We start from the raw sequence: 21,274 nt of genomic DNA, 5'->3' as shown, positions 1-21,274 counted from the left end.
TGTTCTCTAAAATTTTAATTTGCTTTATTTATTCATAAATGTTCATTTTGCTTTCTTTGTTCTTAGGTAATTCAATATCAATTTGAGTTCAGTTATTATGAAAATTATCTGTCCAACTCACAGACTCTATAGTACAATCTTGAGGTTTCTAAAAATGCCACCTTTTCTGCGTCTTGTACGACACATTTTAACCCTAAATCTCCCGGGGTATTTGATTCTTGTCATTCCCGGGAGGGGGGGGCCATTAAGATCTTGGCGGCGGATTACGCGATCACAACGAAAATTTGCATAATGGTAGAGAATGACGTAATCTGTGCAACTGCATTGGTAAATTTTACTGAATTCATATATTTTTATTTCATATGAATTTATTATGCTAATTTATAAATGAAATCATACTTTTTGCTCTAATTCACTAAATAAAGCTCCTAGAATGCTATTTTTGGCGAAAATATTCTTTAAAGCATTCCTTACAATTGTGAATGAAAAAAATTCTGGTACCAAGACCGATTTCTTATGTATTTTATTGCTTTTTTAATTTCTTAGGTTTTTTACTTTTTGTTTTTTTCAATATTTTTTCAATGGAAATTAATCCAGACTTAATTCTGATCATAAACAAGGCAAAATTAATTAAGTTTAATCAGTAAAAGTAGAAATAATGATACATTTATGAATTTTGGCTAAATACTAGTACACAATTTACATGGATTTGTACATGAAATAACGTTTATGAGCAATTACTTGAAAGTAAAAAGACAGTGAAGGCGAGGTCAAAAAATTTTGTGCAGCAGACATATAATTAGGGTTAAATCTGTATTATACAGGATGTGAATTCAAATCACGTTAAGTATTGGTTTTCCCAACACTCTGGAAGTACTTGATGATCACCTTAAGTTACTGGAATATTTTTTTATTTTCTTGTTCTCTAAATGTCCCGTACTACACGTATGGAATCACCCAATATTACATTTGTCCTTGATCATATTTAATTGAAACTCATACAAAAAAATTAGTGATACATGATTATTTTTATATCAAAGTTTCAGGATATAAATCTGTAGATCCATACTTTCAAAGTTATGCATTTCAAAAATGTAACTTTGGTTAAGATTTCAAATTGATAGCACAAGGTCGTACAACATGGTCAAAATTCATTGACTGACCATTTGACCTCGATCATTTTAATCAAAGTACATGGTAATGACGAATGAAAACATTTCCGACATCCTGGTGTAACATTAACCTTACTGAAAAGCAAAGTTTGGGCCAAATCATTTGCAAAAAATAATCTGAAATTTAAAATAAGTTTGAGTCAGGTATTTGTAGAAAAGACATAATATAAATGATATTTTTCTTTAAAAAATGTTTATTCTTACGATACTGGTCACTGGATTCTTTGACCTCAGAAATGGAGGTTTAGGTGCAAAACTTATGATTCTAGGGCATTTAGAAGCCGAGATATTGCAAAAAACCCCTTTCACAGCGGCCATCTTGAAAAATTGAAAATGGCATCCATATAGGGGTGGGTGGAAATGAAAACATTGTTTATCTGATACCTCATAGCATGATGTTTCAAAAATGTTTAGTTTTCAATTTATTATATTAATAATTATTGTCTTTATTGTTGATATCATTTTCATTATCATTATCTTCATACCTGATCGCATTTGCTTTCTTTTTTATATTGTGCAGAAATCAAATGCAGTGCGCCCTCATCTGTTGAAAACGCAGGATCTGTTATCATCGATGAAGGATCAATCGATGGGACGTACTCCTATACGTGTAATGATGGTTTTGCTGCGAGTGGTGACTTGACTATTACCTGTAGTCTTGATGATGGAGGAACGACAGCAAGCTGGTCTCCTGTGGCAGGCAGTTGCGATGGTAAGGATTCGTCACATTATCTTTCAGATTCAGAGGTTTGCTTTTTAAATTCTGTTTTGTCTTCCAAGTAAACATCATGCGTCAAAGAAACAGAAAAACAAAGAGAAGATTTGTTGTGCGGACCATGTACATTAGTGATGTGTTTATTGACATTAGGGTGTTGCAAGAAAATATTTTCAATCAGTTGCAAATTTTCTGTAGCAATTTTACTATCAATAGGTCAGTTGATCTGAGATTACATTCCTTGTCGAAAGAAGCACATCAGAAATTGATCAGAAATTTACACAACATTTGATCGATTTAGGGACCACAAGTAGACTTGCAATTGATCCCAAGTTTCTTGCAATACCCTGATGGAAACAGATAGAACGTAACTCTTCTCCCTCTCTCTCTTTCACTCCCTTGCTTTGAAATAACACTTGATTCCCTCAATGAAGAGGATAAGCTTGTAGGCTTCCTGAACACTTTTTTCGAATCAAAGAACTTAAGTAGTGAACAGGTTAACTCATTGCCTACTGGAACCAGGCATCTCCTGTGCAAAGCCCATATAAATCACAGAATTCAGTAAGCAGTAGGTTAAAGCAATATTTGAGTAGTTTACTTTAAAGGTTGATACAGACCAGCACAACATAGCATCAATATATGTCTTCAGGAATTTGAACCCTGGAACTTGTGGTTTGAAGTCTGGAGACATATCCACTGAGCCTCAACACCTTTTCTTTTATAACCAATCAACACATTTAGGACTTGCACTTTCTTTTTCGACTCTTTCTGAAATTGAAGCTTGATCCATAGGCATAGGCAAAGAGGATTATTTCTTTCTTTCTTTATTTCTTTGTTCATTTATTTATTTATTTTGCAAAATGTCGTAACCGCGTGCCCGGGCGTCACAAATTTGGTCTCAAAATTTGCGCGAGACTAGAAAGTAAAAAGACAGTGAGCGGCGAGGTCAACAAATTTTGTGCAGCAGATATATCGCAAAAATTGTTGAGGGGGGCCATTATGGCCCCCCCCCCCACCCGGGAGAATTAGGGTTGAATCTGTATTATACAGGATGTGAATTCAAATCACGTTAAGTATTGGTTTTCCCAACACTCTGGTAGTACTTGATGATCACCTTAAGTTACTGGAATATTTTTTGTTTTTCTTGTCGAAAAACTGTCAAATGTTCTCTAAATGTCCCGTACGACACGTATGGAATCACCCAATATTACATTTGTCCTTGATCATATTTACTTGAAACTCATACAAAAAAATTAGTGATACATGATTATTTTTATATCAAAGTTTCAGGATATAAATCTGTAGATCCATACTTTCAAAGTTATGCATTTCAAAAATGTAACTTTGGTTAAGATTTCAAATTGATAGCACAAGGTCGTACAACATGGTCAAAGTTCATTGACTGACCATTTGACCTCGATCATTTTAATCAAAGTACATGGTAATGACGAATGAAAACATTTCCGACATCCTGGTGTAACATTAACCTTACTGAAAAGCAAAGTTTGGGCCAAATCATTTGCAAAAAATAATCTGAAATTTAAAATAAGTTTGAGTCAGGTATTTGTAGAAAAGACATAATATAAATGATATTTTTCTTTAAAAAATGTTGATTCTTACGATACTGGTCACTGGATTCTTTGACCTCAGAAATGGAGGTTTAGGTGCAAAACTTATGATTCTAGGGCATTTAGAAGCCGAGATATTGCAAAAAACCCCTTTCACGGCGGCCATCTTGAAAAATTGAAAATGGCATCCATATAGGGGTGGGTGGAAATGAAAACATTGTTTATCTGATAGCTCATAGCATGATGTTTCAAAAATGTTTAGTTTTCAATTTATTATATTAATAATTATTGTCTTTATTGTTGATATCATTTTCATTATCATTATCTTCATACCTGATCGCATTTGCTTTCTTTTTTATATTGTGCAGAAATCAAATGCAGTGCGCCCTCATCTGTTGAAAACGCAGGATCTGTTATCATCGATGAAGGATCAATCGATGGGACGTACTCCTATACGTGTAATGATGGTTTTGCTGCGAGTGGTGACTTGACTATTACCTGTAGTCTTGATGATGGAGGAACGACAGCAAGCTGGTCTCCTGTGGCAGGCAGTTGCGATGGTAAGGATTCGTCACATTATCTTTCAGATTCAGAGGTTTGCTTTTTAAATTCTGTTTTTTCTTCCAAGTAAACATCATGCGTCAAAGAAACAGAAAAACAAAGAGAAGATTTGTTGTGCGGACCATGTACATTAGTGATGTGTTTATTGACATTAGGGTGTTGCAAGAAAATATTTTCAATCAGTTGCAAATTTTCTGTAGCAATTTTACTATCAATAGGTCAGTTGATCTGAGATTACATTCCTTGTCGAAAGAAGCACATCAGAAATTGATCAGAAATTTACACAACATTTGATCGATTTAGGGACCACAAGTAGACTTGCAATTGATCCCAAGTTTCTTGCAATACCCTGATGGAAACAGATAGAACGTAACTCTTCTCCCTCTCTCTCTTTCACTCCCTTGCTTTGAAATAACACTTGATTCCCTCAATGAAGAGGATAAGCTTGTAGGCTTCCTGAACACTTTTTTCGAATCAAAGAACTTAAGTAGTGAACAGGTTAACTCATTGCCTACTGGAACCAGGCATCTCCTGTGCAAAGCCCATATAAATCACAGAATTCAGTAAGCAATAGGTTAAAGCAATATTTGAGTAGTTTACTTTAAAGGTTGATACAGACCAGCACAACATAGCATCAATATATGTCTTCAGGAATTTGAACCCTGGAACTTGTGGTTTGAAGTCTGGAGACATATCCACTGAGCCTCAACACCTTTTCTTTTATAACCAATCAACACATTTAGGACTTGCACTTTCTTTTTCGACTCTTTCTGAAATTGAAGCTTGATCCATAGGCATAGGCAAAGAGGATTATTTCTTTCTTTATTTCTTTGTTCATTTATTTATTTATTTTGCAAAATGTCGTAACCGCGTGCCCGGGCGTCACAAATTTGGTCTCAAAATTTGCGCGAGACTAGAAAGTAAAAAGACAGTGAGCGGCGAGGTCAACAAATTTTGTGCAGCAGATATATCGCAAAAATTGTTGAGGGGGGCCATTATGGCCCCCCCCACCCGGGAGAATTAGGGTTGAATCTGTATTATACAGGATGTGAATTCAAATCACGTTAAGTATTGGTTTTCCCAACACTCTGGTAGTACTTGATGATCACCTTAAGTTACTGGAATATTTTTTGTTTTTCTTGTCGAAAAACTGTCAAATGTTCTCTAAATGTCCCGTACGACACGTATAGAATCACCCAATATTACATTTGTCCTTGATCATATTTACTTGAAACTCATACAAAAAAATTAGTGATACATGATTATTTTTATATCAAAGTTTCAGGATATAAATCTGTAGATCCATACTTTCAAAGTTATGCATTTCAAAAATGTAACTTTGGTTAAGATTTCAAATTGATAGCACAAGGTCGTACAACATGGTCAAAGTTCATTGACTGACCATTTGACCTCGATCATTTTAATCAAAGTACATGGTAATGACGAATGAAAACATTTCCGACATCCTGGTGTAACATTAACCTTACTGAAAAGCAAAGTTTGGGCCAAATCATTTGCAAAAAATAATCTGAAATTTAAAATAAGTTTGAGTCAGGTATTTGTAGAAAAGACATAATATAAATGATATTTTTCTTTAAAAAATGTTGATTCTTACGATACTGGTCACTGGATTCTTTGACCTCAGAAATGGAGATTACATTCCTTGTCGAAAGAAGCACATCAGAAATTGATCAGAAATTTACACAACATTTGATCGATTTAGGGACCACAAGTAGACTTGCAATTGATCCCAAGTTTCTTGCAATACCCTGATGGAAACAGATAGAACGTAGCTCTTCTCCCTCTCTCTCTTTCACTCCCTTGCTTTGAAATAACACTTGATTCCCTCAATGAAGAGGATAAGCTTGTAGGCTTCCTGAACACTTTTTTCGAATCAAAGAACTTAAGTAGTGAACAGGTTAACTCATTGCCTACTGGAACCAGGCATCTCCTGTGCAAAGCCCATATAAATCACAGAATTCAGTAAGCAATAGGTTAAAGCAATATTTGAGTAGTTTACTTTAAAGGTTGATACAGACCAGCACAACATAGCATCAATATATGTCTTCAGGAATTTGAACCCTGGAACTTGTGGTTTGAAGTCTGGAGACATATCCACTGAGCCTCAACACCTTTTCTTTTATAACCAATCAACACATTTAGGACTTGCACTTTCTTTTTCGACTCTTTCTGAAATTGAAGCTTGATCCATAGGCATAGGCAAAGAGGATTATTTCTTTCTTTATTTCTTTGTTCATTTATTTATTTATTTTGCAAAATGTCGTAACCGCGTGCCCGGGCGTCACAAATTTGGTCTCAAAATTTGCGCGAGACTAGAAAGTAAAAAGACAGTGAGCGGCGAGGTCAACAAATTTTGTGCAGCAGATATATCGCAAAAATTGTTGAGGGGGGGCCATTATGTCCCCCCCCACCCGGGAGAATTAGGGTTGAATCTGTATTATACAGGATGTGAATTCAAATCACGTTAAGTATTGGTTTTCCCAACACTCTGGTAGTACTTGATGATCACCTTAAGTTACTGGAATATTTTTTGTTTTTCTTGTCGAAAAACTGTCAAATGTTCTCTAAATGTCCCGTGCGACACGTATGGAATCACCCAATATTACATTTGTCCTTGATCATATTTACTTGAAACTCATACAAAAAAATTAGTGATACATGATTATCTTTATATCAAAGTTTCAGGATATAAATCTGTAGATCCATACTTTCAAAGTTATGCATTTCAAAAATGTAACTTTGGTTAAGATTTCAAATTGATAGCACAAGGTCGTACAACATGGTCAAAGTTCATTGACTGACCATTTGACCTCGATCATTTTAATCAAAGTACATGGTAATGACGAATGAAAACATTTCCGACATCCTGGTGTAACATTAACCTTACTGAAAAGCAAAGTTTGGGCCAAATCATTAGCAAAAAATAATCTGAAATTTAAAATAAGTTTGAGTCAGGTATTTGTAGAAAAGACATAATATAAATGATATTTTTCTTTAAAAAATGTTGATTCTTACGATACTGGTCACTGGATTCTTTGACTCAGAAATGGAGGTTTAGGTGCAAAACTTATGATTCTAGGGCATTTAGAAGCCGAGATATTGCAAAAAACCCCTTTCACGGCGGCCATCTTGAAAAATTGAAAATGGCATTCATATAGGGGTGGGTGGAAATGAAAACATTGTTTATCTGATAGCTCATAGCATGATGTTTCAAAAATGTTTAGTTTTCAATTTATTATATTAATAATTATTGTCTTTATTGTTGATATCATTTTCATTATCATTATCTTCATACCTGATCGCATTTGCTTTCTTTTTTATATTGTGCAGAAATCAAATGCAGTGCGCCCTCATCTGTTGAAAACGCAGGATCTGTTATCATCGATGAAGGATCAATCGATGGGACGTACTCCTATACGTGTAATGATGGTTTTGCTGCGAGTGGTGACTTGACTATTACCTGTAGTCTTGATGATGGAGGAACGACAGCAAGCTGGTCTCCTGTGGCAGGCAGTTGCGATGGTAAGGATTCGTCACATTATCTTTCAGATTCAGAGGTTTGCTTTTTAAATTCTGTTTTTTCTTCCAAGTAAACATCATGCGTCAAAGAAACAGAAAAACAAAGAGAAGATTTGTTGTGCGGACCATGTACATTAGTGATGTGTTTATTGACATTAGGGTGTTGCAAGAAAATATTTTCAATCAGTTGCAAATTTTCTGTAGCAATTTTACTATCAATAGGTCAGTTGATCTGAGATTACATTCCTTGTCGAAAGAAGCACATCAGAAATTGATCAGAAATTTACACAACATTTGATCGATTTAGGGACCACAAGTAGACTTGCAATTGATCCCAAGTTTCTTGCAATACCCTGATGGAAACAGATAGAACGTAGCTCTTCTCCCTCTCTCTCTTTCACTCCCTTGCTTTGAAATAACACTTGATTCCCTCAATGAAGAGGATAAGCTTGTAGGCTTCCTGAACACTTTTTTCGAATCAAAGAACTTAAGTAGTGAACAGGTTAACTCATTGCCTACTGGAACCAGGCATCTCCTGTGCAAAGCCCATATAAATCACAGAATTCAGTAAGCAATAGGTTAAAGCAATATTTGAGTAGTTTACTTTAAAGGTTGATACAGACCAGCACAACATAGCATCAATATATGTCTTCAGGAATTTGAACCCTGGAACTTGTGGTTTGAAGTCTGGAGACATATCCACTGAGCCTCAACACCTTTTCTTTTATAACCAATCAACACATTTAGGACTTGCACTTTCTTTTTCGACTCTTTCTGAAATTGAAGCTTGATCCATAGGCATAGGCAAAGAGGATTATTTCTTTCTTTATTTCTTTGTTCATTTATTTATTTATTTTGCAAAATGTCGTAACCGCGTGCCCGGGCGTCACAAATTTGGTCTCAAAATTTGCGCGAGACTAGAAAGTAAAAAGACAGTGAGCGGCGAGGTCAACAAATTTTGTGCAGCAGATATATCGCAAAAATTGTTGAGGGGGGCCATTATGTCCCCCCCCACCCGGGAGAATTAGGGTTGAATCTGTATTATACAGGATGTGAATTCAAATCACGTTAAGTATTGGTTTTCCCAACACTCTGGTAGTACTTGATGATCACCTTAAGTTACTGGAATATTTTTTGTTTTTCTTGTCGAAAAACTGTCAAATGTTCTCTAAATGTCCCGTGCGACACGTATGGAATCACCCAATATTACATTTGTCCTTGATCATATTTACTTGAAACTCATACAAAAAAATTAGTGATACATGATTATTTTTATATCAAAGTTTCAGGATATAAATCTGTAGATCCATACTTTCAAAGTTATGCATTTCAAAAATGTAACTTTGGTTAAGATTTCAAATTGATAGCACAAGGTCGTACAACATGGTCAAAGTTCATTGACTGACCATTTGACCTCGATCATTTTAATCAAAGTACATGGTAATGACGAATGAAAACATTTCCGACATCCTGGTGTAACATTAACCTTACTGAAAAGCAAAGTTTGGGCCAAATCATTTGCAAAAAATAATCTGAAATTTAAAATAAGTTTGAGTCAGGTATTTGTAGAAAAGACATAATATAAATGATATTTTTCTTTAAAAAATGTTGATTCTTACGATACTGGTCACTGGATTCTTTGACCTCAGAAATGGAGGTTTAGGTGCAAAACTTATGATTCTAGGGCATTTAGAAGCCGAGATATTGCAAAAAACCCCTTTCACGGCGGCCATCTTGAAAAATTGAAAATGGCATCCATATAGGGGTGGGTGGAAATGAAAACATTGTTTATCTGATAGCTCATAGCATGATGTTTCAAAAATGTTTAGTTTTCAATTTATTATATTAATAATTATTGTCTTTATTGTTGATATCATTTTCATTATCATTATCTTCATACCTGATCGCATTTGCTTTCTTTTTTATATTGTGCAGAAATCAAATGCAGTGCGCCCTCATCTGTTGAAAACGCAGGATCTGTTATCATCGATGAAGGATCAATCGATGGGACGTACTCCTATACGTGTAATGATGGTTTTGCTGCGAGTGGTGACTTGACTATTACCTGTAGTCTTGATGATGGAGGAACGACAGCAAGCTGGTCTCCTGTGGCAGGCAGTTGCGATGGTAAGGATTCGTCACATTATCTTTCAGATTCAGAGGTTTGCTTTTTAAATTCTGTTTTTTCTTCCAAGTAAACATCATGCGTCAAAGAAACAGAAAAACAAAGAGAAGATTTGTTGTGCGGACCATGTACATTAGTGATGTGTTTATTGACATTAGGGTGTTGCAAGAAAATATTTTCAATCAGTTGCAAATTTTCTGTAGCAATTTTACTATCAATAGGTCAGTTGATCTGAGATTACATTCCTTGTCGAAAGAAGCACATCAGAAATTGATCAGAAATTTACACAACATTTGATCGATTTAGGGACCACAAGTAGACTTGCAATTGATCCCAAGTTTCTTGCAATACCCTGATGGAAACAGATAGAACGTAACTCTTCTCCCTCTCTCTCTTTCACTCCCTTGCTTTGAAATAACACTTGATTCCCTCAATGAAGAGGATAAGCTTGTAGGCTTCCTGAACACTTTTTTCGAATCAAAGAACTTAAGTAGTGAACAGGTTAACTCATTGCCTACTGGAACCAGGCATCTCCTGTGCAAAGCCCATATAAATCACAGAATTCAGTAAGCAATAGGTTAAAGCAATATTTGAGTAGTTTACTTTAAAGGTTGATACAGACCAGCACAACATAGCATCAATATATGTCTTCAGGAATTTGAACCCTGGAACTTGTGGTTTGAAGTCTGGAGACATATCCACTGAGCCTCAACACCTTTTCTTTTATAACCAATCAACACATTTAGGACTTGCACTTTCTTTTTCGACTCTTTCTGAAATTGAAGCTTGATCCATAGGCATAGGCAAAGAGGATTATTTCTTTCTTTATTTCTTTGTTCATTTATTTATTTATTTTGCAAAATGTCGTAACCGCGTGCCCGGGCGTCACAAATTTGGTCTCAAAATTTGCGCGAGACTAGAAAGTAAAAAGACAGTGAGCGGCGAGGTCAACAAATTTTGTGCAGCAGATATATCGCAAAAATTGTTGAGAGGGGGCCATTATGGCCCCCCCCCACCCGGGAGAATTAGGGTTGAATCTGTATTATACAGGATGTGAATTCAAATCACGTTAAGTATTGGTTTTCCCAACACTCTGGTAGTACTTGATGATCACCTTAAGTTACTGGAATATTTTTTGTTTTTCTTGTCGAAAAACTGTCAAATGTTCTCTAAATGTCCCGTACGACACGTATAGAATCACCCAATATTACATTTGTCCTTGATCATATTTACTTGAAACTCATACAAAAAAATTAGTGATACATGATTATTTTTATATCAAAGTTTCAGGATATAAATCTGTAGATCCATACTTTCAAAGTTATGCATTTCAAAAATGTAACTTTGGTTAAGATTTCAAATTGATAGCACAAGGTCGTACAACATGGTCAAAGTTCATTGACTGACCATTTGACCTCGATCATTTTAATCAAAGTACATGGTAATGACGAATGAAAACATTTCCGACATCCTGGTGTAACATTAACCTTACTGAAAAGCAAAGTTTGGGCCAAATCATTTGCAAAAAATAATCTGAAATTTAAAATAAGTTTGAGTCAGGTATTTGTAGAAAAGACATAATATAAATGATATTTTTCTTTAAAAAATGTTGATTCTTACGATACTGGTCACTGGATTCTTTGACCTCAGAAATGGAGATTACATTCCTTGTCGAAAGAAGCACATCAGAAATTGATCAGAAATTTACACAACATTTGATCGATTTAGGGACCACAAGTAGACTTGCAATTGATCCCAAGTTTCTTGCAATACCCTGATGGAAACAGATAGAACGTAGCTCTTCTCCCTCTCTCTCTTTCACTCCCTTGCTTTGAAATAACACTTGATTCCCTCAATGAAGAGGATAAGCTTGTAGGCTTCCTGAACACTTTTTTCGAATCAAAGAACTTAAGTAGTGAACAGGTTAACTCATTGCCTACTGGAACCAGGCATCTCCTGTGCAAAGCCCATATAAATCACAGAATTCAGTAAGCAATAGGTTAAAGCAATATTTGAGTAGTTTACTTTAAAGGTTGATACAGACCAGCACAACATAGCATCAATATATGTCTTCAGGAATTTGAACCCTGGAACTTGTGGTTTGAAGTCTGGAGACATATCCACTGAGCCTCAACACCTTTTCTTTTATAACCAATCAACACATTTAGGACTTGCACTTTCTTTTTCGACTCTTTCTGAAATTGAAGCTTGATCCATAGGCATAGGCAAAGAGGATTATTTCTTTCTTTATTTCTTTGTTCATTTATTTATTTATTTTGCAAAATGTCGTAACCGCGTGCCCGGGCGTCACAAATTTGGTCTCAAAATTTGCGCGAGACTAGAAAGTAAAAAGACAGTGAGCGGCGAGGTCAACAAATTTTGTGCAGCAGATATATCGCAAAAATTGTTGAGGGGGGGCCATTATGTCCCCCCCCACCCGGGAGAATTAGGGTTGAATCTGTATTATACAGGATGTGAATTCAAATCACGTTAAGTATTGGTTTTCCCAACACTCTGGTAGTACTTGATGATCACCTTAAGTTACTGGAATATTTTTTGTTTTTCTTGTCGAAAAACTGTCAAATGTTCTCTAAATGTCCCGTGCGACACGTATGGAATCACCCAATATTACATTTGTCCTTGATCATATTTACTTGAAACTCATACAAAAAAATTAGTGATACATGATTATCTTTATATCAAAGTTTCAGGATATAAATCTGTAGATCCATACTTTCAAAGTTATGCATTTCAAAAATGTAACTTTGGTTAAGATTTCAAATTGATAGCACAAGGTCGTACAACATGGTCAAAGTTCATTGACTGACCATTTGACCTCGATCATTTTAATCAAAGTACATGGTAATGACGAATGAAAACATTTCCGACATCCTGGTGTAACATTAACCTTACTGAAAAGCAAAGTTTGGGCCAAATCATTAGCAAAAAATAATCTGAAATTTAAAATAAGTTTGAGTCAGGTATTTGTAGAAAAGACATAATATAAATGATATTTTTCTTTAAAAAATGTTGATTCTTACGATACTGGTCACTGGATTCTTTGACTCAGAAATGGAGGTTTAGGTGCAAAACTTATGATTCTAGGGCATTTAGAAGCCGAGATATTGCAAAAAACCCCTTTCACGGCGGCCATCTTGAAAAATTGAAAATGGCATTCATATAGGGGTGGGTGGAAATGAAAACATTGTTTATCTGATAGCTCATAGCATGATGTTTCAAAAATGTTTAGTTTTCAATTTATTATATTAATAATTATTGTCTTTATTGTTGATATCATTTTCATTATCATTATCTTCATACCTGATCGCATTTGCTTTCTTTTTTATATTGTGCAGAAATCAAATGCAGTGCGCCCTCATCTGTTGAAAACGCAGGATCTGTTATCATCGATGAAGGATCAATCGATGGGACGTACTCCTATACGTGTAATGATGGTTTTGCTGCGAGTGGTGACTTGACTATTACCTGTAGTCTTGATGATGGAGGAACGACAGCAAGCTGGTCTCCTGTGGCAGGCAGTTGCGATGGTAAGGATTCGTCACATTATCTTTCAGATTCAGAGGTTTGCTTTTTAAATTCTGTTTTTTCTTCCAAGTAAACATCATGCGTCAAAGAAACAGAAAAACAAAGAGAAGATTTGTTGTGCGGACCATGTACATTAGTGATGTGTTTATTGACATTAGGGTGTTGCAAGAAAATATTTTCAATCAGTTGCAAATTTTCTGTAGCAATTTTACTATCAATAGGTCAGTTGATCTGAGATTACATTCCTTGTCGAAAGAAGCACATCAGAAATTGATCAGAAATTTACACAACATTTGATCGATTTAGGGACCACAAGTAGACTTGCAATTGATCCCAAGTTTCTTGCAATACCCTGATGGAAACAGATAGAACGTAGCTCTTCTCCCTCTCTCTCTTTCACTCCCTTGCTTTGAAATAACACTTGATTCCCTCAATGAAGAGGATAAGCTTGTAGGCTTCCTGAACACTTTTTTCGAATCAAAGAACTTAAGTAGTGAACAGGTTAACTCATTGCCTACTGGAACCAGGCATCTCCTGTGCAAAGCCCATATAAATCACAGAATTCAGTAAGCAATAGGTTAAAGCAATATTTGAGTAGTTTACTTTAAAGGTTGATACAGACCAGCACAACATAGCATCAATATATGTCTTCAGGAATTTGAACCCTGGAACTTGTGGTTTGAAGTCTGGAGACATATCCACTGAGCCTCAACACCTTTTCTTTTATAACCAATCAACACATTTAGGACTTGGACTTTCTTTTTCGACTCTTTCTGAAATTGAAGCTTGATCCATAGGCATAGGCAAAGAGGATTATTTCTTTCTTTATTTCTTTGTTCATTTATTTATTTATTTTGCAAAATGTCGTAACCGCGTGCCCGGGCGTCACAAATTTGGTCTCAAAATTTGCGCGAGACTAGAAAGTAAAAAGACAGTGAGCGGCGAGGTCAACAAATTTTGTGCAGCAGATATATCGCAAAAATTGTTGAGGGGGGGCCATTATGTCCCCCCCCACCCGGGAGAATTAGGGTTGAATCTGTATTATACAGGATGTGAATTCAAATCACGTTAAGTATTGGTTTTCCCAACACTCTGGTAGTACTTGATGATCACCTTAAGTTACTGGAATATTTTTTGTTTTTCTTGTCGAAAAACTGTCAAATGTTCTCTAAATGTCCCGTGCGACACGTATGGAATCACCCAATATTACATTTGTCCTTGATCATATTTACTTGAAACTCATACAAAAAAATTAGTGATACATGATTATTTTTATATCAAAGTTTCAGGATATAAATCTGTAGATCCATACTTTCAAAGTTATGCATTTCAAAAATGTAACTTTGGTTAAGATTTCAAATTGATAGCACAAGGTCGTACAACATGGTCAAAGTTCATTGACTGACCATTTGACCTCGATCATTTTAATCAAAGTACATGGTAATGACGAATGAAAACATTTCCGACATCCTGGTGTAACATTAACCTTACTGAAAAGCAAAGTTTGGGCCAAATCATTTGCAAAAAATAATCTGAAATTTAAAATAAGTTTGAGTCAGGTATTTGTAGAAAAGACATAATATAAATGATATTTTTCTTTAAAAAATGTTGATTCTTACGATACTGGTCACTGGATTCTTTGACCTCAGAAATGGAGATTACATTCCTTGTCGAAAGAAGCACATCAGAAATTGATCAGAAATTTACACAACATTTGATCGATTTAGGGACCACAAGTAGACTTGCAATTGATCCCAAGTTTCTTGCAATACCCTGATGGAAACAGATAGAACGTAGCTCTTCTCCCTCTCTCTCTTTCACTCCCTTGCTTTGAAATAACACTTGATTCCCTCAATGAAGAGGATAAGCTTGTAGGCTTCCTGAACACTTTTTTCGAATCAAAGAACTTAAGTAGTGAACAGGTTAACTCATTGCCTACTGGAACCAGGCATCTCCTGTGCAAAGCCCATATAAATCACAGAATTCAGTAAGCAATAGGTTAAAGCAATATTTGAGTAGTTTACTTTAAAGGTTGATACAGACCAGCACAACATAGCATCAATATATGTCTTCAGGAATTTGAACCCTGGAACTTGTGGTTTGAAGTCTGGAGACATATCCACTGAGCCTCAACACCTTTTCTTTTATAACCAATCAACACATTTAGGACTTGCACTTTCTTTTTCGACTCTTTCTGAAATTGAAGCTTGATCCATAGGCATAGGCAAAGAGGATTATTTCTTTCTTTATTTCTTTGTTCATTTATTTATTTATTTTGCAAAATGTCGTAACCGCGTGCCCGGGCGTCACAAATTTGGTCTCAAAATTTGCGCGAGACTAGAAAGTAAAAAGACAGTGAGCGGCGAGGTCAACAAATTTTGTGCAGCAGATATATCGCAAAAATTGTTGAGGGGGGGCCATTATGGCCCCCCCCCACCCGGGAGAATTAGGGTTGAATCTGTATTATACAGGATGTGAATTCAAATCACGTTAAGTATTGGTTTTCCCAACACTCTGGTAGTACTTGATGATCACCTTAAGTTACTGGAATATTTTTTGTTTTTCTTGTCGAAAAACTGTCAAATGTTCTCTAAATGTCCCGTACGACACGTATGGAATCACCCAATATTACATTTGTCCTTGATCATATTTACTTGAAACTCATACAAAAAAATTAGTGATACATGATTATTTTTATATCAAAGTTTCAGGATATAAATCTGTAGATCCATACTTTCAAAGTTATGCATTTCAAAAATGTAACTTTGGTTAAGATTTCAAATTGATAGCACAAGGTCGTACAACATGGTCAAAGTTCATTGACTGACCATTTGACCTCGATCATTTTAATCAAAGTACATGGTAATGACGAATGAAAACATTTCCGACATCCTGGTGTAACATTAACCTTACTGAAAAGCAAAGTTTGGGCCAAATCATTTGCAAAAAATAATCTGAAATTTAAAATAAGTTTGAGTCAGGTATTTGTAGAAAAGACATAATATAAATGATATTTTTCTTTAAAAAATGTTGATTCTTACGATACTGGTCACTGGATTCTTTGACCTCAGAAATGGAGGTTTAGGTGCAAAACTTATGATTCTAGGGCATTTAGAAGCCGAGATATTGCAAAAAACCCCTTTCACGGCGGCCATCTTGAAAAATTGAAAATGGCATCCATATAGGGGTGGGTGGAAATGAAAACATTGTTTATCTGATAGCTCATAGCATGATGTTTCAAAAATGTTTAGTTTTCAATTTATTATATTAATAATTATTGTCTTTATTGTTGATATCATTTTCATTATCATTATCTTCATACCTGATCGCATTTGCTTTCTTTTTTATATTGTGCAGAAATCAAATGCAGTGCGCCCTCATCTGTTGAAAACGCAGGATCTGTTATCATCGATGAAGGATCAATCGATGGGACGTACTCCTATACGTGTAATGATGGTTTTGCTGCGAGTGGTGACTTGACTATTACCTGTAGTCTTGATGATGGAGGAACGACAGCAAGCTGGTCTCCTGTGGCAGGCAGTTGCGATGGTAAGGATTCGTCACATTATCTTTCAGATTCAGAGGTTTGCTTTTTAAATTCTGTTTTTTCTTCCAAGTAAACATCATGCGTCAAAGAAACAGAAAAACAAAGAGAAGATTTGTTGTGCGGACCATGTACATTAGTGATGTGTTTATTGACATTAGGGTGTTGCAAGAAAATATTTTCAATCAGTTGCAAATTTTCTGTAGCAATTTTACTATCAATAGGTCAGTTGATCTGAGATTACATTCCTTGTCGAAAGAAGCACATCAGAAATCGATCAGAAATTTACACAACATTTGATCGATTTAGGGACCACAAGTAGACTTGCAATTGATCCCAAGTTTCTTGCAATACCCTGATGGAAACAGATAGAACGTAACTCTTCTCCCTCTCTCTCTTTCACTCCCTTGCTTTGAAATAACACTTGATTCCCTCAATGAAGAGGATAAGCTTGTAGGCTTCCTGAACACTTTTTTCGAATCAAAGAACTTAAGTAGTGAACAGGTTAACTCATTGCCTACTGGAACCAGGCATCTCCTGTGCAAAGCCCATATAAATCACAGAATTCAGTAAGCAATAGGTTAAAGCAATATTTGAGTAGTTTACTTTAAAGGTTGATACAGACCAGCACAACATAGCATCAATATATGTCTTCAGGAATTTGAACCCTGGAACTTGTGGTTTGAAGTCTGGAGACATATCCACTGAGCCTCAACACCTTTTCTTTTATAACCAATCAACACATTTAGGACTTGCACTTTCTTTTTCGACTCTTTCTGAAATTGAAGCTTGATCCATAGGCATAGGCAAAGAGGATTATTTCTTTCTTTCTTTATTTCTTTGTTCATTTATTTATTTATTTTGCAAAATGTCGTAACCGCGTGCCCGGGCGTCACAAATTTGGTCTCAAAATTTGCGCGAGACTAGAAAGTAAAAAGACAGTGAGCGGCGAGGTCAACAAATTTTGTGCAGCAGATATATCGCAAAAATTGTTGAGGGGGGGCCATTATGGCCCCCCCCCCCACCCGGGAGAATTAGGGTTGAATCTGTATTATACAGGATGTGAATTCAAATCACGTTAAGTATTGGTTTTCCCAACACTCTGGTAGTACTTGATGATCACCTTAAGTTACTGGAATATTTTTTGTTTTTCTTGTCGAAAAACTGTCAAATGTTCTCTAAATGTCCCGTACGACACGTATGGAATCACCCAATATTACATTTGTCCTTGATCATATTTACTTGAAACTCATACAAAAAAATTAGTGATACATGATTATTTTTATATCAAAGTTTCAGGATATAAATCTGTAGATCCATACTTTCAAAGTTATGCATTTCAAAAATGTAACTTTGGTTAAGATTTCAAATTGATAGCACAAGGTCGTACAACATGGTCAAAGTTCATTGACTGACCATTTGACCTCGATCATTTTAATCAAAGTACATGGTAATGACGAATGAAAACATTTCCGACATCCTGGTGTAACATTAACCTTACTGAAAAGCAAAGTTTGGGCCAAATCATTTGCAAAAAATAATCTGAAATTTAAAATAAGTTTGAGTCAGGTATTTGTAGAAAAGACATAATATAAATGATATTTTTCTTTAAAAAATGTTGATTCTTACGATACTGGTCACTGGATTCTTTGACCTCAGAAATGGAGGTTTAGGTGCAAAACTTATGATTCTAGGGCATTTAGAAGCCGAGATATTGCAAAAAACCCCTTTCACGGCGGCCATCTTGAAAAATTGAAAATGGCATCCATATAGGGGTGGGTGGAAATGAAAACATTGTTTATCTGATAGCTCATAGCATGATGTTTCAAAAATGTTTAGTTTTCAATTTATTATATTAATAATTATTGTCTTTATTGTTGATATCATTTTCATTATCATTATCTTCATACCTGATCGCATTTGCTTTCTTTTTTATATTGTGCAGAAATCAAATGCAGTGCGCCCTCATCTGTTGAAAACGCAGGATCTGTTATCATCGATGAAGGATCAATCGATGGGACGTACTCCTATACGTGTAATGATGGTTTTGCTGCGAGTGGTGACTTGACTATTACCTGTAGTCTTGATGATGGAGGAACGACAGCAAGCTGGTCTCCTGTGGCAGGCAGTTGCGATGGTAAGGATTCGTCACATTATCTTTCAGATTCAGAGGTTTGCTTTTTAAATTCTGTTTTTTCTTCCAAGTAAACATCATGCGTCAAAGAAACAGAAAAACAAAGAGAAGATTTGTTGTGCGGACCATGTACATTAGTGATGTGTTTATTGACATTAGGGTGTTGCAAGAAAATATTTTCAATCAGTTGCAAATTTTCTGTAGCAATTTTACTATCAATAGGTCAGTTGATCTGAGATTACATTCCTTGTCGAAAGAAGCACATCAGAAATTGATCAGAAATTTACACAACATTTGATCGATTTAGGGACCACAAGTAGACTTGCAATTGATCCCAAGTTTCTTGCAATACCCTGATGGAAACAGATAGAACGTAACTCTTCTCCCTCTCTCTCTTTCACTCCCTTGCTTTGAAATAACACTTGATTCCCTCAATGAAGAGGATAAGCTTGTAGGCTTCCTGAACACTTTTTTCGAATCAAAGAACTTAAGTAGTGAACAGGTTAACTCATTGCCTACTGGAACCAGGCATCTCCTGTGCAAAGCCCATATAAATCACAGAATTCAGTAAGCAATAGGTTAAAGCAATATTTGAGTAGTTTACTTTAAAGGTTGATACAGACCAGCACAACATAGCATCAATATATGTCTTCAGGAATTTGAACCCTGGAACTTGTGGTTTGAAGTCTGGAGACATATCCACTGAGCCTCAACACCTTTTCTTTTATAACCAATCAACACATTTAGGACTTGCACTTTCTTTTCCGACTCTTTCTGAAATTGAAGCTTGATTCATAGGCGTAGGCACAGAGGATTATTTCTTTGTTTATTTTTTTGTTCATTTATTTATTGATTGATTTATTTATTTATTCATTCATTTATTCATATTTTAATGTAATAATTTGTTTATTCATTTATTTATTGATCTATGTATTGATCTATAATAATAATTTTTAAATAGCGCAAATTACAGTCAAGTCTCTTAGCGCTCTAATAGGAAGTATGCGAAAGAATGAGAGAGATGGAAAAGAAAAAAAGAAAATCATTACATTATCAAACTTAACCCCAAAACATCTCTGAATTTTGACGATTTAGAACTACGTAATACATCATTAGGAAATTTGAGCTTATTTTTGAAAAAGGTAACACTTTAACATAGACTTAAAGAAAAACCTTCCATACTTGTGGGGGCATTGTGGTCTCGTCTTTCAATGGAAATACGTGGGTTCGATTCCTAGCCATGGCAGATTTCCTTCAGCAAGAAATTGTACCCACTTTGTGCTTCACTCAACCCAGGTGAGGTAAATGGATACTGGCAGGAAGTAATTCCTCAAAAAGCTGTGCACACCAGAATCGGTAGCAGTGTTGAAATTACTTTTTGTATCGCCCACCAGAGGTGAAGGCGAGACTTAGGGATCCAAATGTCGTCCGTCCGTCACAAATCTTATGACACCTAACTCCGCAACCGTAGGTCACTTTTCAACCAAACTTGGATGGTGGATGGACTTGGGGGACATGCATGTTATGCTGCAGTCGGAGGTCACACAATAAGGTCAAAGGTCATTTTCAGGTCAACCTTACCTAACTCTGCAACCGTTTGCCCCACAAAGCTAAACATAAAGTAATGAAGCAAAAAAAATTGTTTTTAGTAACCAACATTTATGGCAATCCTGTAAATCATGAGCATGGCACCTGAGTATTGTCATTTCTGAGAAAGAAATCTCTGTAATAAAGTAAAGATGCGCCAGCCTGTAGTGCATGCGCATTTGAATTCAATAAATTGACGCTCCTTTACCACACCCCCTGGCAACTAAGGTGCCAGGTAAAAATGGCAGAGGCAAAAATGGCAGAGGTAAAAATGGCAGAGGTAACAATGGCGGAGGTAAAAATGGCAGGGGTAAATATGGCAGAAGTAAATATGGCAGAGGAAAAAAATGGCAGAAGTAAAAATGGCAGAGGTAAAAATGGCTGAGGCAAAAATGGCAGAAGTAAAAATGGCAGAGGTAAAAATGGCTGAGGTAAAAATGGCAGAGGTAAAATGGCAGAGGTGAAAATGGCAAAGGTAAAATTGGCAGAGATGACAATGGGAGAGGTGAAAATGTCAAGAGTTAAAAATGACTTGAGGTAAGGATCATGACATACTATACATCAGCAAGGAAAGACGTAGCCTTTCCAATTATTATCAGTCATAATTATTGACCTTGAATGGAATCCTATCAACGGAATGAGCATTATGAACTGAAAAGATATTATTTAGATGTTTTAATCATTTTAGGTCAGCTCTATACTTTATTGTTGATATGATTAAACTCAAACATTTTTATGCCAGAATAATTTCAATTAGTGATGAAATGATTTATTTTGGAGTA

The 21,274-nt window shown here is 35.6% G+C and overlaps 1 protein-coding gene across 1 annotated transcript in view; it reads left to right on the top strand.

Moving 5' to 3' along the window:
* LOC121417014 (sushi, von Willebrand factor type A, EGF and pentraxin domain-containing protein 1-like) overlaps positions 1-21,274 on the top strand; it is a 77,942-nt gene that overhangs the window by 34,686 nt on the left and 21,982 nt on the right. The window contains exons 5-11 of the mRNA XM_041610554.1: positions 1,693-1,884; positions 3,824-4,015; positions 7,368-7,559; positions 9,492-9,683; positions 13,038-13,229; positions 16,585-16,776; positions 18,717-18,908. Of these exons, the coding sequence (XP_041466488.1) occupies positions 1,693-1,884; positions 3,824-4,015; positions 7,368-7,559; positions 9,492-9,683; positions 13,038-13,229; positions 16,585-16,776; positions 18,717-18,908 (1,344 nt within the window). The remainder of the gene's footprint in view (positions 1-1,692; positions 1,885-3,823; positions 4,016-7,367; positions 7,560-9,491; positions 9,684-13,037; positions 13,230-16,584; positions 16,777-18,716; positions 18,909-21,274) is intronic.

Source organism: Lytechinus variegatus, chromosome 6, assembly GCF_018143015.1.
Source record: "Lytechinus variegatus isolate NC3 chromosome 6, Lvar_3.0, whole genome shotgun sequence".
Lineage (NCBI taxonomy): Eukaryota > Metazoa > Echinodermata > Echinoidea > Temnopleuroida > Toxopneustidae > Lytechinus > Lytechinus variegatus.
The sequence above is the reverse complement of the archived record's forward strand: the minus strand, read 5'-3'. Positions and strand labels throughout refer to the sequence as shown.